General features: G+C 34.2%; 2 protein-coding genes across 2 annotated transcripts; both read left to right on the forward strand.

Moving 5' to 3' along the window:
• Positions 1–15,713: 15,713 nt before the first annotated feature.
• Positions 15,714–16,484, forward strand: LOC127287977 (uncharacterized). Its single transcript, XM_051315144.1, has one exon. The coding sequence runs from the start codon at positions 15,714–15,716 to the stop codon at positions 16,482–16,484; it is 771 nt and encodes a 256-aa protein (XP_051171101.1).
• Positions 16,485–24,640: 8,156 nt separating this feature from the next.
• Positions 24,641–25,411, forward strand: LOC127287978 (uncharacterized). Its single transcript, XM_051315145.1, has one exon. It carries the CDS (start codon positions 24,641–24,643, stop codon positions 25,409–25,411), a length of 771 nt encoding a protein of 256 aa, XP_051171102.1.
• The last annotated feature ends 909 nt before the right edge of the window (positions 25,412–26,320 follow it).

Genomic DNA, 26,320 nt, shown 5'->3' on the forward strand with positions numbered 1-26,320 from the left:
ATTTAAGTGTAGTAATTAAGCAATGTAATAAAGTTAATAAATAAATTTTATTTATAAAATTAATTTAGATACTAACTAATTTGGTTCCAACCACCTACACTTTCCTTTCATATTAGATGTAAGCGCAAGTTGATAAAACCACAGGAATGTTTAGAGACGAAAAAATGTCAGCGAATTCTCCGTAAACTGACGAAAGTACAGCAATCATTTGTAGAAATGGTACTTAGGAATGGTCACAGAGATCCATCCGGCAGGCGATATGAGAAGGAGGAGCAAATTTTATGTTTGTCCATTTATAAAACCTCTGCTAAGGCATACAGATATTTGAGGACTTTCCTACCATTCCCGTCTGTGACAACTCTTAAAAAGATTTTAAAAAATATATCGATGGATGCTGGGGTAACCGAAGAAACACGCTTACGATTAAAAGCAGCTGGACAAGAATTACTGTTAGGTTTAGGTTTGCATTATGACGAATGTAAAGATAAAGTTGCGGGATTTGAAGATTGGGGTAACGTTCGAACAAATAAATTTGCTGACTATGGGCTAGATTTTATATTGCGATTTGTGGACAACGGCGATATCCTTCCGATATCTTTCAATTTTTGTGAAGGACAAACCACAAAAGAAAGTTATCTTTCTGTATCAAGGAAGTTATAGGAGCAGTGAAAGATGCAGGCCTAAACGTCGTTTCAACAATATGCGATGGAGGCAGTAGTAACCAGTCTGTGATTGACACTTTCTTGCATGATACAGAAAGAATGAAAGGAAGCGATTATATCCTACAGTGTAAGTCCATTATTTTAAATACTTTTATATTTTTAAAAATAACGGTAACTTATTAAAATTTTGTTCTTAAAGATAAGAGATTGGAAGGCTTAGCAGGAGGCAGAGGTACTATTTCTTTTATAATACCAACATAATTTGAAAAAATTATTTTTACCTTTTAAACATTCTTTTAAAAATTAGTGAATCGAATATTTAATGGAACACAATTTTTTCTTAGTCTTTCTACATAAATAGTATAAGTCAAAACTACTTCTTTTCGTACTGTACTTATAATTTTCTTTAGAAAAATCTTGGGAATAATGTATCATTATTTAAATTATTTTTCATTTTTGAGTATTTTTTAAAGATTTGTAAAAAATAAAAAATTGGGATTTTCAACCTTGCAAAAAATGTAATAAGAGGTTAATAACTTATCTTTAATTTTATATTTTTAATGTTAATTAAGTTTATAATTTTAGAGAGAAATGCATCTTTAGGACCCAGAATAGATCCTGAAGAAGGAGTAAATACTGCTTGGGTTTGTGCCTTTTTCAAGAAGCTGGCTGATTCATTCAATGGTGCGAAACTCTCGTCTTTTTTCGCCATCTTGTCTAGAGCAAATCCACTCTGACTTGAAATCTATTCTCCAAAGGGTTTTGAGTTCTATTCTACATGAGAAAGGCGTTGTCACCTTTTTATTAGACTTTTTTAAAAAAGGAAAAAAAAAGGAAAAATTGTATATAATCTGAGCAACAAGCCAAATGCCAATTTCTTTGTTGTAAAAGCGTTAGCCAAATGGCAATCTGTTCTCAAAAGTCAACACACTTTCTCGTCACTGTCAAATCAATAAGTGAAGCTGACTTATTTTCCTAATATCCAATGTTACCGTTTTCAAGAAAATTTCCCGGAAACCGGAATATTTTTAAATTTTTAATATTTTTAAAGTATGTCGTCAAAAAGTTGTTTAATAAATAAAATTTGTATTGTTAAGAATTTTTTAACAACATACTTATAACAATATTAAAAATATAGCGATTATACCTTGAGAAAGTTTTGCTGAATAAAATAAGCTTTTGTTTGCCAAAATTGGACAAAAATTGCGATTTTTGTCTAATCTGAAAAAATAAAATTAAAATCTTAAAATACACATAATTTAATGAAAGATTTTGAACTATTAGCATTTTTCTGAAAGGTGTATAATTCGAACTTCTGAAAATGTTTGCAAATAATTTTTATTATTATTTTGAATGCGTTAAAAATTGTTATAAACAATATTTTAGTTCTGAGGTTGTACAGTACCTCCTTAATTACCCAGTTGTCCATTATTTAATTTATTTAAATTAAAATCTTTTTGTAGTTATCGTAGATGAGTGAATGGAAGAAAATCATATAATTATTTTTACAATTGTAAATATGTTAAGCACCTCGTTATGAATGGTTTCATTTAACCCCTTAACTGCGATGATGAAGATTTGACGCAGAAAACTGTTTTTTTCGACTTTTTTATTTTACACTTATTCCTTTTCTTAATTTAATTTTTTTTCAATAGGTATAAAAAATTAATAAAATTAAAAATTAATAAAATTAAATTAATAGAAAATTTTAAAAAACGAATACACAAATAATCACTAACACATTCAAATCAAAAGTTAGTTGAGCCCTCCTGTCAGATGGCGCTTCGTATCAAAAAGTACGGCCATATTAAATGCATGGTAGGTTACCGAGCCTGATAGGACAGCAATTTCGTCTTTTTGGTGTTCTTGAATATTCGGAACTCTCATCCAAAAATGTACACAAGGAAGCTCTTCCCTTGGTGACTTCTAATTTCAATGATATATAGTGATGTCCTCAACGTATTTGTGACCAGTGCAAGAATCCTTAATGCCTCGCGAGAGTTTTCATAACAGAACGAAAGGAAATCGAACAAATCAGAATCGAATTTAATTACTATTAGTCGACTATTAATCTGACGACTTTGGCAAGTGTGTTTGTTAATACGAAAATTTATTATTTCAACAAAATGAAGAGAGTATCAAAAGAAACAATTTTTAAAATTTATAATATTTACAGCCGTTATGGCAGGATTCGCACCCTGGTGTCTTTTATTTACAAAAAAAATTATTTAACTTTATTATTTTTAGGTCATTTGTACACGACAAAATGCCGCCTTGCAATATATATATGGCAGCCGACATTTTGAATAAGTTGAACAATAATAATAATAATAAGTTTTGTATAATGATGTCTACTATATTGCATCCACCATTTTGAATTTTCGTAAAATAAACATTATATTCGTAACGAGCGAACCCTAAAACTATCGAGGTTGAAATGATAAACGAATATAATAAGTTTTGTAAAATGATGTCCAACATATTGTATCTGCCTTATTGAATTTAGCAAAACTAATATTATATTCGTAACGAGCGACTCCTACAACCACCGAGAGTAAAATAAAAAAAAATGTGATACGTTTTAAAAATAATGTCCGCCATATTGTATACGCCGTTTTAAATTTCAATAATCATACATTTTATTCGTAACGAGCAAGCCTTAAAACTCCTGAGGGTAAAATTATAAGCGAAAATTATAAGTTTTGTAAAATGATGTCCATCATATTGAATCCGCCATTTTAAATTTCGAAAAACTAACATTATAGTTGTATCGAGCGACCCCTCAAACCCTTGATGGTAAAATGATAAGGGAAAATAAAATGTTCTGTATAATGATGTCCACCATATTGCATCCGCCATTTTGATTTTCGAAAAACTAAAATTATATTCGTATCGAGCGACCCCTAAAACCCTTGAGGGTAAAATGATAAGCGAAAATAAAAAGTTCTGTATAATGATGTCCACTATATTGCATCCGCCATTTTGATTTTTAAAAAACTAAAATTATATTCGTAACTAGCGACCCCTAAAACCCCTAGAATGAAATGATAAGACAAAATGATATGTTTAGAAAAATGATGTCCACCATATTGTATCTGCCTTTTTTAATTTCAAAAACTAACATTTTATTCATAACGAGCGAACCCTAAAACCACCGAGAGTAAAATAAAAAACAACCCTCTTGAAAAAAGAGTATTAAAACGAGTATTGGAATAAGCATAACAAAGAGTATTAAAATAAGTGTTAAGATAAGTATTAGGGTAAATATTAGGATAAGTATTGGAATAATTATTGGCATAAGTATTGGCATAAGTATTGGATAAAGTATTGGAAATCCAATACTAAATTCGCGATTTAAAGAAAAAAAATTAAAACTTATTAAATTAATAAGGAAGCTTTGAATATGTATTATTAATGAAATAGATAAATTAATATGATTGAAAAAAATAAATTTTTTATTTTCAAATGACCATAAGAACGAATAGTATATTTATATTAGGATTGTACAAATTTAAATTTATTTTTAAGATTGCTTTTTGCCTTTACAAGAGTTATTCAAATTTTTTTCTTAATGCGTTGTGGAATAAAATACGATTGTCATTAGTATCGCCAAATATTCAAAGAACATAATCTGGAAATGAAAATCAATTATGAATATAATTTATTATGCAAATATAAAATCATTTAATATTGGCAATGTGAACTTAATTTGAAAGGAAGTGAAATTATATAAAATATAATAGAAAGTTTACCTAGCATGCCTTGTACTCTAACAGTACAAAGTTGCTTCTTTGCAACAATATTTAGATTATTCTTATGAAAATTTGGCCAGATATTGACCAGTGCGAGAATCCTTAATGCCTCGCGAGAGTTTTCATAACAGAACGAAAGGAAATCGAACAAATCAGAATCGAATTTAATTACTATTAGTCGACTATTAATCTGATGTCCACTATATTGCATCCACCATTTTGAATTTTCGTAAAATGAACATTATATTCGTAACGAGCGACCCCTAAAACCACCGAGAGTAAAAAAAATCAACCCTTATGAAAAAAGAGTATTGAAACAAGTATTGGAATGAGTATAGCAAAGAGTATTAGAATAAGTGTTAAGATAAGTATTAGGGTAAGTATTAGGATAAGTATTGGAATAATTATTGGCATAAGTATTGGCATAATTATTTGATAAAGTATTGGATAAAGTATTGGAAATCCAATACTAAATTCGGGATTAGAAGAAAAAAAATTAAGCTTAATAAAATAATAAGGAAGCTTTGAATATGTATTATTAATAAAATAGATGAATCAGTATAATTGAAAAAAAAATTCTTTATTATTAAAAGACCATGAAAAAATAATATACGTAATATTTATAAAATTGGCAGAAATTTTGCGGACTAATTTTTCCAAAATAATTTTTTTCAATACATTTGTACATTTTAAATGTCATACCTGAGTTATGTGAGTATGTTATATGTAAATTTTATTGTTCTAATTAATCAGTCTCAATGTTGTCCACTAGCGGTTCAATATAAAGTTCGTTTTCATTACAACGAATGTTAACGCACTTATTTTTGATTGAAAGAATGGAGCTGGCAAAAATGTTATTAGTTTCCTTTACAATATAGGAAAAATCATTAGAAGAAATGTTACCTACTTTACACAATATTTTATCTTGTTTTTTTAATTCTTTGCCAAGTAAAACGTGGTTATATTCTTGGCTTTTAGTTAATTTTACAATTAAAAGATCGGAAATGCTCATAAAACGACCATCTACCGTCTCAATAGTAAAATTATTTCTCTTCATTACTCTGGTATCAGCAGACGTGTGGTACAGTATATTTTTACATATAAAACGTGTAAATGATTGAGCTTTAGCATCAATTGTTCCTTCTAGTAATTCTTCTATTACAAATTTGTGTATTAAAGTTAAGTTAACATCACGCGGAGTGCCAAAAATTCTCAGGAAATCGTCGTAATAAATACATCTTTTAATTCCACATTCTTTCATCAACTTACGGAATAATTGTTTCCCTCTCTCGCTACTATTTTCTTTAGAAAAAATTTCGGAAGCAGATTTTATATAACTTAATCGGGAATTGGTTCAAAAGGAAAGGTTGAGCAAGAGCAAAGAGCACCGAAACTGCGAATCGCTTGTGCAATGTGCAATAGAATATGAACATTGAATTTCATAATATATTTTTCGCCATAAAGGTTTTCGATGTTGCAAACAAATGTCCGAAGTGCTTCTTTAGCTTTAATAAATTCAGCTTCAGTGATTTTTGGTTTACAAAAAATTGTTATCGAATAAACAAAGAGAAACCAGTGTTCGAAATATTTCGGGAGCATATATTCATGAAAACAGACTAACGAGTAGTACAGAAGAAATGTTCTAAATTCAGAAGCTTTCCATTTACTTAGATTTTCCAAGGAACGTGGAGTTCTCGTGACTTCACTAGGAGGCTTCATGTCTTGCAATTTTTTATTAATAAGATTCGCATATCTCCCTAAATACCAATCCTTAGTTGAGTTACTAGAATTAAAAAGTTCACTCAGCAATAATTCCACAATCCCTTCTAAAACTGAATGTAAGTATTCGGGAGGAAAACTTTTGTTAATATGCATCAATGGTATGAGGCTCACTATAGAATACCCTTTCACACCATGAACAACAAGCTTTTTTCCGTCTGCTTTCTTGGCATCTTTATTGTGTTGTTTTAATGTACGTAGCTTTTTTTTATCCCCGCAAAATACACGAGCAAATCCTTGTCCTACAGGCACTCGTTTTCCCTTATGAAGTCAGTAGGAACAACCATACTTTCCGTTATACTGTTTGACATTTTTTATAACAGGACGTGCAACTGAATCTACGGAAGCACATAGACTGTGAACTTTAATTATTATAGGTTCATTATGAAGAAAAGTCGTTGACATAAAACCATTAACATGTAAATGAATCAGTTCATTTTTAAAAGGGACAAGAAAAATATTCATGGGTGGTTTTTTTTGCCGAACCACAAACCACATAGAAACATATTATCTTTTCTTGATCAATAGGGCAATTGGCCATCTGGATCGAATGGACGAATTAGATACACTTACATCATCAGTATTCCACTGAATCGTTATATCATTTTCGGAAATAACACTTTTTTCGACAAAACGTTTATATTCTGTACTGTTTACAATATCATTTTCGTCGCAATGGTTTCTAAATTGCAAGTAATTTTTACTGTTAACTAACTGTTTCAACTGAGGCTCTAATGGTAAATAGAAAAAGTAGTTCCTGTCTTTCCATAATTTTGACTTATTGTATTGTTCTTTGCAATTATTACATTCTGTTCGGTTTATATTTGAAAAATCAATAGTAATTAAACATGTTGGACAAAAATAATAAGTTATAACGTTTTGTTCTGGACAAGGCTTTAAGAAATTGTATTTGCTCCCATGAACAATATACGGAAGATGACAATCTACTAAATTTATAGAGGATTCTAAAGCAACATCTGGTAAATTGTGACGAAGAGCTAGACATAAAATTAGGAGATAAGATTCTTCTTTTGTAAGGTCACTGCCATCGTGGATTGGAGATCTATCATTAGAAAAGGATATTATTTATTAATAAAATTATGTGACACTTTGCGAATACTGTAAAGTCTAATTTTATTTATTTAATTATATTTAATGTAATATAATTATATTTATGAGTCAGACCATAATGTTTCGAATGAAATCCTTGCGGCCTAATTTTAAAACAATTGATAAATTTAAAATGTTTTCAGTAGAACGAAATAAAAATAATTGTTGAATATTTTTATTATTTGTTTTAAAATATAAGTGAAAAAAGGAGGTACGGAAAACGCTGTCATTTTTTTAACAATTAGATAAGAAAAATAAAAACGTAAAATAATTCTTAACAATATAAAAAAGTTATTGCTTCTTGTTTCGTATTAATTATTTTTTCATGATTAGACAACTATTTTTTAAAAATGGAGTACAGGCTTCGAAGCGTAGTAAGAGACTATGAAAAGTATGAAAAAGTATCATTTTTTTAAAAAATAGTATCCCCAAAATTGAAAAAAAGTATCAAAAATGTGGCGTCTTTAAAATGAAGTAAAATTAGTTTTTTAAGTTTGACGAAAGTGTAAATATTTTCTTGTCTAAAAAAATTGAAAGAAAAATTATACAGATGAAAATTAACATCATTTATCTCCTGATTATTTTTTAAAAAAACCTATCAATTGTTAAATTTCGATTAACACTTTTTTTTGGTACAACGGTAGGAGCGCATGATTATTCCATAACAATTATTTGTCACATCAATTTTTATTTTATCGAGTTTATGGTCCGGATGAGTCCACCACAAATTATATTATTCGTATGCAAGGACTTTATTCTAAACTTACTCGGCCTGTTTCATTGATTCAAGTACTAGATAGAATATACTTCAATCTCCACCATGAAATGAAACGTTCAATCAGCAGATGTGAATTTAATACCGTGAACGAATTGTCTGTTGTAGCTGCCGAAGTGGAGCGAATGTTGAAGTCGCTTAATTTGAAAGAACTCCGGTGAAGCCGGAAAATTAATTTTTTTCAGAATTCGCTTATTCGGAAAATTTTGAATCAAAATCAACTTCTGTTTCGGACAATAAAGAATCCGTAGTTCTAATGGAAGATGACTAAAGTTCTAGATGGTTTAGTTAATAAATTGAATTTAAATTCCGCGAATAAAAGAGAAGTGAAAGTTTTAGATAATACAAAAAAAGCGGATGTTAAGAAAGAAAATAGCGATAAGCCTTCTTCAAATAATTTAAATTCGAATAATTCACAAAGTAAAAAAGATTCACAGGTAAAAAAAAAATTTCGTGTACCTAAGCCTTAGCATCCTTGCTTTAAGTGTGGTAAGGATGACCATGCGTGGAGGAAATGCCCAGTCGAATGGGATAGATTCTGCTATACATGCAGAGAAAAAGATACTACCAAGAATAATTGTGAATCGGCTTACTGTAAGGGAAAATAAAGAAGGAGATCAACCTTAGGGTCGATGATCCTCCTAATTCAGTTTTACAAACCCTTGCCAATAATGTGAAACATCAATTGAATAAGACTAAAATAACTGCGATTAACGAGGTTCGTGAGAATCATATAGTAGGTTGTAGTTCCAATTTAGAAAATCTAGCTGTTAGAAATTTTGATAACAAGTTAATAAACCCAATTAGTGAATCGATCATTTCGGATCATAAATGAAATAAAATTTTTAACAACCTATTAATTGTAAAATTCAATAAGTCAGTACTATTCCGCATAATACTAATAGTCCTGACTTAGCTTGTCATTTCGGATAGGAGGGAAATAAAATTAATAAATTATGCTGCGAAGGTACCCATTCAATACCTTACATTAATATTATGGTAGGGAACTCAGAAATTAAAGCAGCAGAGATTTTAGATAAACTTAGCTCAGCAAAATATATTTTCAAATTAGATTTGAAATTAGGATATCATCAATTACTGTTAAGCGAAAAAAGTAAGTAAGTAAGTTAACGCGTTTAACGAAGAAGAAACAACCTTTTAAATGGAAAGACGAACAAGAGAACACGTTTAATGAATTAAAAAATATCTTAGCTTCTCCCCCAATAATGGAATACCCGGATTTTAAAGTCCCTTTTTGCATTCAAACAGATACTATTAATAAAAAATTTTAGAAATCCAACCGGACGATTAGCCCGCTGGTCACTCGAATTGTTAGAGTATGACTTTGAGATTATACATAGAAAGGAATCGATGCATGATAGGTTATATCGCTACAGGAATAATCTTCAGCTCGAAGATCTCATGGATGACTTTAATGCAACGATACTGGTAGTTCCTAAAGAAGACCAACTTTTGATTATGCGTGAGGCGCAAGAAAACACTCAGGCAGGGCAATGAGGTAGAAAAATTCATGCGGACTTGCATTACTTGTCAATTAAATAAAACTGAACTATCAAAACATCGTGGTATAATGGGGAAACTCATAGTACAAGAACCCTGGAGTGTCGTGGCCACAGATATAATGGGTCCGTTCCCAAAGAGTACTCGAGGATTCGAATATTTGATTGTCTGTCAAGATCTATTCACGAAGTGGACAGAATTAGCACCACTTCGTACTGCTAATGCTAGCATTGTGATAAATTCATTTCGTAAACTGGTTATAAATCTCTGTGGTACACCGCATGTAATGCATTCGGACAGTGGTACCGAATATCATAATAACGCGATTAAAAGCCTAACAACTACTTATCAAATACATCATTCTTTCAATCCCTTATATTATCCGAAAGCGAATCGTGTTGAGAGAACCAATAGGGTTCTCAAAACAATGATTTGGTCATTTATTGGTGAAAATCACAGCAATTGAGATATTTTTGTCGGCGATTTTCGTTTCGCTTACAACACTGCGCTGCACGGTACTAATCGCGTAACGTCGGCGTTCCTAAATTTTGGTAGAGAGCTTGTTCCCATCCGGTCTATTCGTCGTCTTGTGAAGGGGAAAAACGAGTAGCCAGTCGCTGATGTAGCCGAATGGACAATTCATATGACTAGACTTAATGACTTACGAGAGAAAATCTGTCAAAATCAGGATCAAGCATTTATTAGACAGGCGAAGTATTATAATCGTAAACGATGAGATCTACAGTTCAAAACATGTGATTTAGTCAAGAAGTATGTGCACGTGTTGTCTCGTAGGCAGGATAGTTTTGCTAGTAAATTAGCTCCAGTTTTTCATGGCCCGTTTATGATAGTTTAAGTAGTTTCGCCAAATGTATATGAATTATCCTCAATAAAAGGTCGGTTAGATGGAAGGTATCATGCTTCCCACCTTCAGTCATAATATGCGCTTGTAGATATTGAATCGTCTGATTCAGAAGATGAGCGAATATTAGATAGCGAATTAAACAAAATAATTTGGTCCGACCCTGAACCGGAAATAGAAAACACTGAATTCGATGAAAGGTATCAATCTTGGTATCTAGGGGTTTTCGGGTTCGCTGATTACGAATTTGAAGGCAGATTTTCGAAATACAAAATGGCGGATCCAATATGGCGGCCGGATTTTAAAAAAATTTCATTTTTACAAAACTTAGCATCTAGGGGTTTTTTAGGTCGCTGATTACGATTTTGAAATCTGATTTTCAAAATCAATAGATATAATATGAGTTCAAGATGTGCTTTAGTTTGCAATTACCTACATTCAGAATTACCCAGGAACAACGACGTGGATGTAGCAGGCTTAAAAAATTCGGACATTTTTATTAACTAATTCTCCACTTATGACCCCAGTCAATCTCCTTTTAAGAATAGTGAGAGGCAAGGGGACTTACCATAAACAAGCATTCCGAAGGGAACAGAAGCCTGCTACGTCCACGTCGTTGTTCGTGGGTACGGCTGAATGTAGGTAATTGTAAAGTAAAGCATATCTGGAACTCATGTTATATCAATTGATTTTGAAAATCAGACTTCAAAATCGTAATCAGCGACCTAAAAAACCCCTATATACCAAGTTTTGTAAAAATGCAATTTTTTTAAAATCCGGCCTCCATATTGGATCCGACATTTTGTATTTCGAAAATCTGCCTTTAAATTCGTAATCAGCGACCCCAAAAACCCCTAGATACCATGATTGAGGTAAATCCGTCAATATTTACATAATGTTGTCTGCAACGTAAAATCCAACATGTTTTTTGAGGTTAGGAAAAAATCCTGACGTGTTGGAGCAAAACGGACTTCAGATTCGTGATCAGCGATCCCAAAAACATATAATACACCAGGAGTGGGATTACAAATAGCGACAGCGCTACGAAGATTTCGCTACGTAGCGATTCAAAGCTACATTCACATTAAAAAATTTTCTAGCTATCGGGTGACTTAAAAAAATGTATCAAATTCATAAGGATTTCCCACGATGAAGAAATGAAGCAATTAAAAGAAATATCTAAAAGGCTGACAAATTTTTCAAGTGTAACACTTCAAATCTCAAAAGTTATAAAAAGGCAATTCGAGGCAATGATAATTATTAATATTATTATATTAACACTTTTATTTCCAATTTCTATCCTTACAAAAAATCAAGAAAATAATTCAACTTTATCCATTAATAATTAAATATTTATTGCATTTATATTTATTATTTTTTTCATAGGATTAAAAGTTTCTATTGGACATTGTCTAAAATGGAAAAAAAATTTAATTAAAAAAATTTTGAAAATATAACCTCAGAAATAGAATTTTTGTTCTCACGCAAGGGTTCACTAAAAAAATGTACATATAGGGCATTTTTTGTGAGTTAAAGATTTTTTTTCAAAAAATGAAAATTTAAATTAATTTAATTAAAAAATAAAAAAATAATTAATTTAATTTAAAAAATTTATCAATTTTTAAATTTAGGCAATATTAAAGTATAATTTATTTCGTCACTAGTTAATTATTTTATTTGAAACTAACAGTTGGCAAACATGAAGTTAGAGAATTGATTCCACCTTCATGTTGTATTTGTTTGATCGTAGATAAAATATTTTAGGAAATTGACACGCATTCTATGTCAATGTCCTTATTTAGAGGGGTTATGTTTATAGTTTCTTCTAAATTACCATCTTGCAGTTTAAGCTTTGAAGAAATTGTCAACGGTATTTTATTTTGGCCATGATTAGCGACTAGCGCTATTAGTAATCCCACTGCTGGTTTGATCAAAGTATTCTTTCATCGAATTTATTTTGTGGACCTGTGAAGGAGGCATACGAATTTATTTGAGCACCTTCTCCGGACCCCATTCATTTCCTCGCTATTCTGTGGGGTCCTGTTCTCGTGAGGGAGAGACCGTTTGGAAGTTAGGAGAAATTGAATGATGAGGTTGCGACCCTTGGCGGGCAGAAATGATCACCACCGGAAGCGGAGAAGTTAGGTGCTCGGGTAGATTCAACCGAGAAACGGCCCCTCCATTTTCTTAAAGGTCGAGGAATCTGGAGTAAGGAGGCGCGAGTCTTCTAGCCCCCCAAATCTAAGATGTTTTCGCCGTGTCGATGGATGAATGGTACCAGGGTTATCAAATTCATCTCGCTCCTGCGGAGGGTTGGTGCGGGCGAGGGTTGGCTTTCAGTCTTGCACATGTTTAGCACTCGTAAAGTTCGGGTGGGGACGGTGCCGGGCTGGGTCGATCTGGCGTTCTTCGATGTTGTGATGAAGGTATCGCAAACGGAGACTCTGAGACACCAGACGAAATCTCAGTAGTATTTAGTCTTATCCTTGCATAAGGGGCTCTGTGAGGATGGATCTTCTGGTCCCTTGTACTCGTGGGATCTATATGAATACTACAGACATTAAAATAAAAGTGTTTCTCCCGAGAATACCGAACACTCTTCGGACAGTCGGGTTTCAGGGCCGGAGATTTTGGCGCAGTAAGAAAGGGCACCTTTAACGGCACCTTCAACCTTGGCAATTTCGCCTCACAACGAAATGGAACCTGTAAGGGAACCATTAAGTTCTGAGGCTCTGACGCAGGGCAGTTCGGGACCGTCCCATGGTTCCACTGTTCATGTGGTTGAAGACCTAATGGCGAGCTTATCCGTTACGGGTAAAAAGCTCAGTGGCAGCGCAAGAAGAAGGCTGAAGAGTCTAAGGGAGCAGAATCGGCAAGGGTCTCAACCTGATTCTTCCTCGACTTCTATGCCTGATAAAAGCAAAGCCGTGTCTGTCGGTCAGGATACGAAAAAGCGTCTGCGTCGACAAGACTCAGACACTTCTCCACAGCAGGAGAAGAGAAGGAGGCAGGGACTCCTGGTAGGAACCGCCTCTTTCTCTCAAGTAGCAAGATCGTCTCTTTCGGGAGCGATTATTGTAGAGGTTGGGCTGACTCTTGATCAGCTGGGCCTATTTAGGGTATTCATCTTTAATGAAATCACGAGGCCCACGGCTGAGGCTGCACCTCGTTTTGGTGAAGTTCGCCTCGTAGGAGGGGCGATCATAATCAAGTGTCTGGACTTTGACTTTCGGGAGTGGTTAAATGCCCACGTACCGGAAATCAGTCAGGCAATAGAGGGTGTGTCACTTAAAGTGATAGATCCTTCCACCCTCATTAAGAGGGTCAGAGCGACAGCTTGGGTACCGTGTCCAAGGGTGGACCAGGCTGCAGTCCTGACTAACCTCAGAAGACAGAATCCTGGGGTGGATACAACTAATTGGAGGTTGTATTCGGGTGGCGAGACAACAGACTCAGGCGTAGTCTCTACGGCTGCAGGCTGGACTCTCGCGGTGGGTGTGCCAGAGACTCACCTGGGTGTGCTCGATTCTCTTCTCTACAAACTGTGTCTCGGTCTTGGGCAGATCACTCTTAGGGTGAGTAAGCACAGAGCGGAAACGGTGAGTAGTGGACAAGGCACGAGTAGGAAAGCGACGGAGGATTCCGAGGGTCAGTCCTAAACTTGACGGGCCCCGGAATCCAATGTTCGCAGATTAACTTGCATCACTGTAAAAGCGCAACGGCAATTCTAGCCAAGAGCTTGACAGCGATGCATACAGCTGTTGTCTTTATTCAAGAACCTTGGGTTCACAAGGGTAAGATAAGAGGTTTGAGAAACTGTGGGAAGGTAGTGAGTTCACCACAGAAATTGGCACCCAGGGCGTGTATCGCCTATAAGGGAGTAAATGCGTTTCCTCTTTTAGAGTTAACTAGTTGAGATCTGGCAGTTATAAAAGTCATGTATAGAGATAAAAATGAAAGTAACAAATAGGTGATTGTTGCATTGCCTCTGGTTACTTTCGGGGATCATAAAATGAACCTTCACCACCAGAAGAGGTGTTAAGACTGGTGGAGTACTGTCATCAAGAGGGACTTTTTCTGATTCTGGGTTGTGATGCCAACGCACACCATGTTATTTGGGGTAGTACAAACATCAATGATAGGGGTGTGAAACTTCTAGACTTTCTAGTTGATTCAGACCTAGATTTCCTTAATCAGGGAAACGTGCCTACCTTTGTTTCTAAAAACAGGAGGGAGGTTTTGGATATTACTAAGTGTTCGACGTCATTGTGGGAGGAAGTGCAGGATTGGAAAGTGTCAGATGAAGACTCACTTTCAGACCACAGACTTACAACGTTCAGAATTGAGTCAGCTGCTCGTGAATTTAGGTGGGGTCGTAATCCTAGAAGTACCAATTGGTCTTCATATTGTGAAGACCTTAGGGACTCCATGGAATGCTTTCCTACCAGTTATGGTACAGAAGAGGAGTTGGAAATTGCAGCAAATTTTCTGCAGGATTCTATTATTTCCGCTTTTGAGAGAAACTGTAACCCAAAAAGACTTGAAACTAGCAGGAAAACTACTTGGTGGACTGCTGAGTTGGAAAGTCTTAGAGGTAAGGTGAAATACAAGGTTCCCATTGTGAGAAAACCTGTATTTTATGGAAAAGAAGTGTCTTTTTTTGATTCGGTTAAATATCTAGGAGTGATTCTGGATAAGAAGCTGATCTGGAGAAAGCACTTAGAGTATGAATATAGTAGATTTTACACTAAATTTTGGGTTTTCAGAAGGACTATTGGATCAGCTTGGGGTCTAAAACCGGATATGGTTCAGTGGCTCTATCGAATGGTCATGTTGCCAAGGTTTCTGCATGCATCAGTTGTTTGGTGGATTAGAAGCCAGTTGGAAACGGTGAAATTGAAACTTGAACAATTGCAAGCAATGGTGTTTAGAGGAATTACTGGAGCTATGAGAACCACGCTAACTTCTGCGTTAGGTTTCTTATTGGCGGAGGAACCCCTACACACTTTAACGGTTAAGAAGGCTGTTCTCACAATGATCAGACTTCAAGCACAGGGGAAATGGAGAGCTAGGGGAAAACATACAAAATTCCCGGCCTCTATACTGAATATCCCAGAAATCAGTATGGAACAGGATAGAATGGTCAAAAGAGTGAAATCAAACCTTGCTTTAAGACCATTATACCTTTGAGAAAAGATTGGGAAAAGGGCTGTCCACTTGGAGGGGAACTTTGGTTTACGGATGGATCCAAGATGGAAAGAGGCACTGGTTTGGGTGTATACTGTAAGTCTAATGCAACTAAAGTGACATTATCTTTAGGGAATTACACCACGGTTTGGCAGGCAGAAGTCTGTGCTGTAATGACTTGCGCAATGATTTACCTTGAAAAAGGAAAGTCTGGCAAGAGGATTAATATCTGTGTCGATAGTCAGGCGGCTTTAAACGCCTTGAGTAATCCGACTGTAGAGTCAAAACTAGTTTGGGAATGTCGGAAGGTATTGGACGAGCTAGGTTTGAAAAATAAGCTCTCATTAATCTGGGTACCAGAACACTCGGGAATCAGAGGGAATGAAGAAGCAGATACCTTAGCCCGTAGAGGGTCTGAGATTATGCCAGGTGCGGTGAAAGAAGCCATTAGAAGATGGTCTAGGAGATGTCACGAGAGAGAGTGGGCGGAGACTACTGTAGGTAGACAGGCCAAGGCTCTGTTGGGATTAAAACTCAACAGGGGCTTTGCAGAGTCCTTTCTAAAACTCAACAAGATCAGAGTTAGAGAAGTGGTCAGGCTGCTCACGGGACATGGACTACTGAATTACCATCAGCACAAAATAGGTAGAAACGTTTCACCTAGATGCGGATTGTGTAACGCGGAAGAGGAATTTTCTACTCATATTTTATGTCACTGTCCAGCTTACGCTGCAGCGAGACATCAATGCTGGGGCCATGCCTTTGTAGACCCAGATAGGATTCGCGACCTCTCGGTACAAGAGTTACTGGACTTTTGGAATAAGACAGTACTCTAAAAAGGGAGACTAGGTTCAAGCTTACCGGGGTTAGGTGCAATGGGTCTTGCGACTTAAGGACCAACACTCGTACTAGGGGACTTCGGTATAAGCTTATTTTAGATTAGATTAGATTACCAATGCATAATAAATGATTTATGGACTGTTTTACCTATCCAAACTTAAGCATTTATTATTAAATAAATAAAATCAAATAGTTTTTTTCTTAAAGCCACATAATTAACCTTTAATTTCACGTTTAGAACGTTCAGATATCTTATTTTTTAAAAAGTTATGATTTTTTAAATAAATCGCTGTTTTTTACTGATTTTCTCTATTTGTTTATAAGAAATAAATGCAACAATACATTTTTTAGCATTTTTATGATTAATATAAGAATTTAAGGGTTGTAAAAAGTACCATAAATTTTTTTGAATTTTTTTAAGTACATTAACAAATTAAAAACACAGTGGGACGTTAATAACCCACGTTTACAGATGGAAGGTGCCAAAAAATGTTTACAGACGAAGGGTTAAGTGGAATGAGATTGTCGATCTGTCAGAAGGGTCTATGAGTTAACTCCAGAGAGGATTCTGCAAAAAATAAAATAATAAATAATCATGATTTACTTAAATAAAAGGAAATAATAATTATAACAATAAAATAGAGAAGAGTAAATGAGTTATCTAAAATTTGACATTAAAAGTTAAAATCTTGGTCCAAATTAGAAATTTCATGAAAGGATTCTGTAAATAATATTGTAAATACATCTTATAAATCTTTAATGAAATAACTGTTAATTATCTTAACCCTCTAAAGCCAAGGGTGTTTAAAAGTTTTCATTAAATTTTTTTAAGGCTTTAGTATATCTAACTTATGTTTCGGATTTATAGGAAAATTGTTGGAATTAAAAAAATGGTAAATTCACTGTTTTTTGTTATTGGACTTAAAAATTCAATCAGGACTTTATATATTATATAAATTATTTAAATTAAAATCAAACAAAAGTTACTAAGCAGATCTGAAGTCTTGTTATTTGGCCTTCTGCCACTTTCATAAACTTAAATTTCTTTAAATTGATGTGAATAATAAATAAATAGTGTTATTCTTAAATCCTGTCTAATTAATGGTGTTTCTCCTTATACCCTTCTCTGTGGTTTGTTAGAAAGTTTTTCCTAACATTTTTCTGAACTAGTCTGACAATTATTAAAAATTTAATTGAACTAACTTTTGTATATTTTCACGTAAAATATTCTAGCGCTAAAAATAAATTATTCTCTTCAAGTAAAAGAAAGCATAATAAATAAAAAATAACCTCACAGTGTAGAAAACGTTTTGTTTAATTAATCCTTTTTATCATGGGTGAATTAACATTATTGTCAAATCAGTAAAAATAATTATTAAAATTAGGTTAATTAGTTGAATATTAAATGATAATTACTTAAAATAATCAAGGAAAATAAAAAGAACGTTATAATAAATATATATATATATATATATATGTGGTGTAAAATTCCTGTAGCGTACTAAGTGAAAAAAATGATTGGATCGGTCTGTAACTTGCACATATTTTAGCCCTAGGTGTGAGTACTTTAACCTCTAAAATCAAGCCATTTTAACAGATTGGGCTCAAACTTAGTATATATACGTATTTTCGCGAGTACACTGAAAAAATTTAAAGAATGTTGCTGTCTTCATGAAAGAGAGCAATGTTCTCTGCCGAGGGTTAACTTCTGCTCTAATAAGGGCGAGCTGCTGCTCTTTGGCGAGTAGCTGTTGTCCTTTTTCTAGGGGCACTTGTCAAAATCAGACAAATTACAGTGGTTGCTCGCTTAAAGGAGTAGCATTTCGCTTTTTTAAGGGTAGCAGCTCTTTTTCTGACGGAGTAAGCTGCCCTCTTGCGTAAAAGACAACAACTCTCTCGACAAAGACTGCAGTCTTCCTTTAATTTTTTCAGTGTAGATTAAAGAAAAATTATAGCAAACCCGATTGGAATGAAATTGATTATAGTTATATTACAAAAACTCGAAATTTCTGAAAAAAGCGTGTGAGTCCCTCTTGACTTTTACAGTTTTTGAGTTAAAAAGCTGAAACTTCATAAACATATCTAATTTCAGGTGTAGATTTCATGAAAAATATAGCTTATCCTTTTGATATTGATTTAACTATTGCTTTGCAACAAAAACACAAAATTCCTTTTTCTCTTAACTTTAACAATTTTTTAGCTAACCCAGCCAAACTGACAAATTAAAAAAAGAAATCTAAAGTGGTTCTTATAGTTTTTGGAGGCGCTGATTACGAATTCGGTGTTAGTTTTCAAAAATTCAAAATGTCTGATACAATATGGTGGACAAAATAATTAAAAATCGTTTAGATTCGTCAGAAACTTGTTACTCGGGGGTTTTTGGGGTCGCTGATTACGAATCCGGTGTTACTTTTTAAAAATCCAAAATAGCGGATCCAATATGGCGGACAAAAAAATTAAAAAATCGTTTAGATTCTCCTGAAACTTGTTACTCTAGGGTTTTTGGGGTCGCTGATTAAAAATTCGGTGTTAGTTTTGTAAAATTCAATATGTTGGACAACAAATTAATAAGTTGTTTAGTTTTCCCTAAAAATGATAAAAATATAATTTCTGTTTACAAGCGATGGAGGTTTACTCTGTTCATGTATGTAACGGTCTAACACACTACCCTTATATACCCTTATATATACAATGTTGACTATTAGTTGCAGATAAGAAAAACTGACTTAATCTTAATATTAAATTGTTTACTATTCAATGATTAAAAATTATACAATTTTCACAAGATCAAATTTTTTAATTAGCAACCTCCAAAACATCTGGTAAACAAATATTTTGGATCTAGTTTTTTTAATTTAAAAAAACTAAGGAATTATAAACAGCGATTTGAAAAAACTTGGATGACTATGTTAACAGGAAAACCAATTAGTTTTGAAATATTTGTTGTGAATATTGGATCCTCCATTTTGTATTTTTAAAAACTAACACCGCATTTGTAATCAGCGACCCCAAAAAAACCCCCGAGTAACAAGTTTCAGGGGAATCTAAATGTTTTTTCAATTTTTGTCGGCCCTATTGGATCCGCCATTTTGAATTTTTGCAAACTAACATTGGATTCGTGATCAGCGACCCCAAAAACCCCTGAGTAACAATTGTAAAATGTATAATTTTAGCTTTATTACATCCTGCAGTCGTTAGGTGGCAGAAGCATGCAGGGAGCACAATGTCGCAGCTGTCATTATATTACTTTCCTACTTTTCATTTTACAATCGCGTTTTTATATAGATTTACACAATCTTTCGGATTAAAGAAATTTATAAAATAAGGATCCTTGCTATTTTGTCTGATTTTGAAAAAAGTGTCTACGTTTCGAGAAAAAAGTTTTCTGAATTCAATGTTTATCGTTTTCACGTTCAGTGCCATATTGGATCCGCCATTTTGATATTTTTGAATTTTTTTAAATATCATTTAAGACTATATAGAACACTCATCAAGAAGATTGTTTTCTGCCATACTAATGATTTTTTTGTTATCAATTTCACATTTATTTAGCAAGAAATAGAATATTTTTTTGCTTCACTACTGCTTTGGGTAGACGTACAAGTCCGCCATCGTGGATTAACAAAAAGTACAGGCCCTTGTTGAAATTTTTTCGTTGAAACTAAAAATGGATATATTGGAAAATAATTTTTTAAAAATATTTATAAATATTTAAATAATCGTGAACGGAACCCCAGGTAAGCGACTGTAACTCGCATTTGACTAATTTTTTTTTATTTATTTTTTTTTTGAAAGTTACAAATGTATACTTACACCACAAAAAATATTGAGATGTTCTTTCTTGTTATTTTCGAGATATTAATTAATTAAATAATTCCTAATGTACATAAAAAATTAAATATTTTACAAATAAATACAAAGAGCCTTATTTTTGATTTTTGATTAGAGGATTTTTTATAAACAATTGCAATGTTAGCCAATTGTTTGTTAACAATCCACTAATCCAAAGTACTTCATATAGGGCTCGTTGGATACTGAATTATGTCAACTTTCATTTCGTAACGACAGAATTACGAAACCTTTATTTGGTTATAAAATATATCATTTTTTATTAACCTTAATAGTTAATTAATTAACTAAAAATTGTACATATTATATTTAAGTAGATGAAAAAAATTTTGCCATAAATGTTTTCCAAAGTTTTTTTGTGTTCTTTCGATTGGTGAAAAAAATTTAAAATTTTACCTTATTTTTTAAAAATTAAAAAATTTTTTGCCTTTTTTTTAAAATTGCTCTTTTTTTTATTTTTCAAATTTTTTTTACAAATTTTAAAACTTATACTTTCAACACAAAAAGAATGGAAATGTCCTTTTACGTTGCCTTCGAGATATTTATTAATTAATTAATGTAAATAAAAAATGATATATTTTTATAAACAAAGAAAGTTATCGTAATTCTGACGACAATAAATGAAAGTTGACATAATTCTGCATTCATCTAACCTTATATTAAATACTTTGGATTAGTGAATTGTTAATAAACAATTGGCTAACATTGCAATTGTTTTTAAAAAATCCTCTAATTAAAAATAGTTCGTATAGGGCTCGTTGGATGCGCAATTACGTCAGCTTTTAATTGGTAGCCTCAAAATTGCAATAACTTTATTTATTTGTAAAATATTTCATTTTTTATTAACATTAATATGTGGTGTAACAATGTAATAGCTCTAATAGTTTCCGAGATACAGTCTCTCAAAGTTGACCCTTTTGAGATTTTACATACAATGGTATTAAAATGAGATTCAATGTAAAATCTCAAAAGGGTCAACTTTGAGAGACTCACGGAGGAGAGACTGTATCTCGGAAACTATTAGATTGTTTTTTTTCAAATTGTCAGAAATTTAGTCAGTTTCAACTTTTTTGTTGGTTATTTTTTTTTAAATCATTTGTTTTTAAAAGGAAAAAACTGATCAATACCGGATTTTGACTAAAATCTCGAAAAAATAGGTTTATTGCGAAAGCTATATTACGGTCAACTTTGAGCTACAGGGTTTATTTTTTCATCAAATTATTCAGAATTGGATACACTTTCTTTTTTATCATAACTATTTTCATACTAAAATGTCATGGAATGCGTCAATTTGAAAAAAATTGATTTTTTGCACATATTTCTTTAAAAAAATTTAAGTTCCAGTATGAGTTCAAAGTACCAAATTTAGGTACTTTATTTTTACCGAAAATGAAAGGTTTAAGCAAGAAAATTAAGGTTCTGAGTTAAAACATGATATGCCTTGTTTTTTGACTAATTTAACTGGATAAGTGACGCGAGGCAGAGTGGCTTCATGCGACTTTCAATATTTAATGTCTCGGAAACAAAAAAAACGTTTTTTTGAAAATTAAGTATTTTCTGGGAAAAAATCTCATCTTTCGAATAAAAGCAAAACAAAAAAAAAAGTGCCCGAAGATGAAAAAAATCAAAATTTATTTTAAATCTTCAAAAATTTTTTGTCAAAAATTATTTTTTTGAAAATGTGGCGCAGTAAGAAAGGGCACCTTTAACGGTACCTTCAACCTTGGCAATTTCGCCTCACAACGAAATGGAACCTGTAAGGGAACCATTAAGTTCTGAGGCTCTGACGCAGGGCAGTTCGGGACCGTCCCATGGTTCCACTGTTCATGTGGTTGAAGACCTAATGGCGAGCTTATCCGTTACGGGTAAAAAGCTCAGTGGCAGCGCAAGAAGAAGGCTGAAGAGGCTAAGGGAGCAGAATCGGCAAGGGTCTCAACCTGATTCTTCCTCGACTTCTATGCCTGATAAAAGCAAAGCCGTGTCTGTCGGTCAGGATACGAAAAAGCGTCTGCGTCGACAAGACTCAGACACTTCTCCACAACAGGAGAAGAGAAGGAGGCAGGGACTCCTGGTAGGAACCGCCTCTTTCTCTCAAGTAGCAAGATCGTCTCTTTCGGGAGCGATTATTGTAGAGGTTGGGCTGACTCTTGATCAGCTGGGCCTATTTAGGGTATTCATCTTTAATGAAATCACGAGGCCCACGGCTGAGGCTGCACCTCGTTTTGGTGAAGTTCGCCTCGTAGGAGGGGCGATCATAATCAAGTGTCTGGACTTTGACTTTCGGGAGTGGTTAAATGCCCACGTACCGGAAATCAGTCAGGCAATAGAGGGTGTGTCACTTAAAGTGATAGATCCTTCCACCCTCATTAAGAGGGTCAGAGCGACAGCTTGGGTACCGTGTCCAAGGGTGGACCAGGCTGCAGTCCTGACTAACCTCAGAAGACAGAATCCTGGGGTGGATACAACTAATTGGAGGTTGTATTCGGGTGGCGAGACAACAGACTCAGGCGTAGTCTCTACGGCTGCAGGCTGGACTCTCGCGGTGGGTGTGCCAGAGACTCACCTGGGTGTGCTCGATTCTCTTCTCTACAAACTGTGTCTCGGTCTTGGGCAGATCACTCTTAGGGTGAGTAAGCACAGAGCGGAAACGGTGAGTAGTGGACAAGGCACGAGTAGGAAAGCGACGGAGGATTCCGAGGGTCAGTCCTAAACTTGACGGGCCCCGGAATCCAATGTTCGCAGATTAACTTGCATCACTGTAAAAGCGCAACGGCAATTCTAGCCAAGAGCTTGACAGCGATGCATACAGCTGTTGTCTTTATTCAAGAACCTTGGGTTCACAAGGGTAAGATAAGAGGTTTGAGAAACTGTGGGAAGGTAGTGAGTTCACCACAGAAATTGGCACCCAGGGCGTGTATCGCCTATAAGGGAGTAAATGCGTTTCCTCTTTTAGAGTTAACTAGTTGAGATCTGGCAGTTATAAAAGTCATGTATAGAGATAAAAATGAAAGTAACAAATAGGTGATTGTTGCATTGCCTCTGGTTACTTTCGGGGATCATAAAATGAACCTTCACCACCAGAAGAGGTGTTAAGACTGGTGGAGTACTGTCATCAAGAGGGACTTTTTCTGATTCTGGGTTGTGATGCCAACGCACACCATGTTATTTGGGGTAGTACAAACATCAATGATAGGGGTGTGAAACTTCTAGACTTTCTAGTTGATTCAGACCTAGATTTCCTTAATCAGGGAAACGTGCCTACCTTTGTTTCTAAAAACAGGAGGGAGGTTTTGGATATTACTAAGTGTTCGACGTCATTGTGGGAGGAAGTGCAGGATTGGAAAGTGTCAGATGAAGACTCACTTTCAGACCACAGACTTACAACGTTCAGAATTGAGTCAGCTGCTCGTGAATTTAGGTGGGGTCGTAATCCTAGAAGTACCAATTGGTCTTCATATTGTGAAGACCTTAGGGACTCCATGGAATGCTTTCCTACCAGTTATGGTACAGAAGAGGAGTTGGAAATTGCAGCAAATTTTCTGCAGGATTCTATTATTTCCGCTTTTGAGAGAAACTGTAACCCAAAAAGACTTGAAACTAGCAGGAAAACTACTTGGTGGACTGCTGAGTTGGAAAGTCTTAGAGGTAAGGTGAAATACAAGGTTCCCATTGTGAGAAAACCTGTATTTTATGGAAAAGAAGTGTCTTTTTTTGATTCGGTTAAATATCTAGGAGTGATTCTGGATAAGAAGCTGATCTGGAGAAAGCACTTAGAGTATGAATATAGTAGATTTTACACTAAATTTTGGGTTTTCAGAAGGACTATTGGATCAGCTTGGGGTCTAAAACCGGATATGGTTCAGTGGCTCTATCGAATGGTCATGTTGCCAAGGTTTCTGCATGCATCAGTTGTTTGGTGGATTAGAAGCCAGTTGGAAACGGTGAAATTGAAACTTGAACAATTGCAAGCAATGGTGTTTAGAGGAATTACTGGAGCTATGAGAACCACGCTAACTTCTGCGTTAGGTTTCTTATTGGCGGAGGAACCCCTACACACTTTAACGGTTAAGAAGGCTGTTCTCACAATGATCAGACTTCAAGCACAGGGGAAATGGAGAGCTAGGGGAAAACATACAAAATTCCCGGCCTCTATACTGAATATCCCAGAAATCAGTATGGAACAGGATAGAATGGTCAAAAGAGTGAAATCAAACCTTGCTTTAAGACCATTATACCTTTGAGAAAAGATTGGGAAAAGGGCTGTCCACTTGGAGGGGAACTTTGGTTTACGGATGGATCCAAGATGGAAAGAGGCACTGGTTTGGGTGTATACTGTAAGTCTAATGCAACTAAAGTGACATTATCTTTAGGGAATTACACCACGGTTTGGCAGGCAGAAGTCTGTGCTGTAATGACTTGCGCAATGATTTACCTTGAAAAAGGAAAGTCTGGCAAGAGGATTAATATCTGTGTCGATAGTCAGGCGGCTTTAAACGCCTTGAGTAATCCGACTGTAGAGTCAAAACTAGTTTGGGAATGTCGGAAGGTATTGGACGAGCTAGGTTTGAAAAATAAGCTCTCATTAATCTGGGTACCAGAACACTCGGGAATCAGAGGGAATGAAGAAGCAGATACCTTAGCCCGTAGAGGGTCTGAGATTATGCCAGGTGCGGTGAAAGAAGCCATTAGAAGATGGTCTAGGAGATGTCACGAGAGAGAGTGGGCGGAGACTACTGTAGGTAGACAGGCCAAGGCTCTGTTGGGATTAAAACTCAACAGGGGCTTTGCAGAGTCCTTTCTAAAACTCAACAAGATCAGAGTTAGAGAAGTGGTCAGGCTGCTCACGGGACATGGACTACTGAATTACCATCAGCACAAAATAGGTAGAAACGTTTCACCTAGATGCGGATTGTGTAACGCGGAAGAGGAATTTTCTACTCATATTTTATGTCACTGTCCAGCTTACGCTGCAGCGAGACATCAATGCTGGGGCCATGCCTTTGTAGACCCAGATAGGATTCGCGACCTCTCGGTACAAGAGTTACTGGACTTTTGGAATAAGACAGTACTCTAAAAAGGGAGACTAGGTTCAAGCTTACCGGGGTTAGGTGCAATGGGTCTTGCGACTTAAGGACCAACACTCGTACTAGGGGACTTCGGTATAAGCTTATTTTAGATTAGATTAGATTACCAATGCATAATAAATGATTTATGGACTGTTTTACCTATCCAAACTTAAGCATTTATTATTAAATAAATAAAATCAAATAGTTTTTTTCTTAAAGCCACATAATTAACCTTTAATTTCACGTTTAGAACGTTCAGATATCTTATTTTTTAAAAAGTTATGATTTTTTAAATAAATCGCTGTTTTTTACTGATTTTCTCTATTTGTTTATAAGAAATAAATGCAACAATACATTTTTTAGCATTTTTATGATTAATATAAGAATTTAAGGGTTGTAAAAAGTACCATAAATTTTTTTGAATTTTTTTAAGTACATTAACAAATTAAAAACACAGTGGGACGTTAATAACCCACGTTTACAGATGGAAGGTGCCAAAAAATGTTTACAGACGAAGGGTTAAGTGGAATGAGATTGTCGATCTGTCAGAAGGGTCTATGAGTTAACTCCAGAGAGGATTCTGCAAAAAATAAAATAATAAATAATCATGATTTACTTAAATAAAAGGAAATAATAATTATAACAATAAAATAGAGAAGAGTAAATGAGTTATCTAAAATTTGACATTAAAAGTTAAAATCTTGGTCCAAATTAGAAATTTCATGAAAGGATTCTGTAAATAATATTGTAAATACATCTTATAAATCTTTAATGAAATAACTGTTAATTATCTTAACCCTCTAAAGCCAAGGGTGTTTAAAAGTTTTCATTAAATTTTTTTAAGGCTTTAGTATATCTAACTTATGTTTCGGATTTATAGGAAAATTGTTGGAATTAAAAAAATGGTAAATTCACTG

Source organism: Leptopilina boulardi, unplaced genomic scaffold (assembly GCF_019393585.1).
Source record: "Leptopilina boulardi isolate dan_hultmark-lab unplaced genomic scaffold, ZJU_Lbou_2.1 LbouV2_379, whole genome shotgun sequence".
Classification (NCBI taxonomy): domain Eukaryota; kingdom Metazoa; phylum Arthropoda; class Insecta; order Hymenoptera; family Figitidae; genus Leptopilina; species Leptopilina boulardi.

What these genes read in the sequence shown, in the direction of transcription:
- LOC127287977 (XM_051315144.1), top strand. Translation starts at nt 15,714, where the DNA reads ATGGAAAGAGGCACTGGTTTGGGTGTATACTGTAAGTCTAATGCAACT.
- LOC127287978 (XM_051315145.1), top strand. Translation starts at nt 24,641, where the DNA reads ATGGAAAGAGGCACTGGTTTGGGTGTATACTGTAAGTCTAATGCAACT.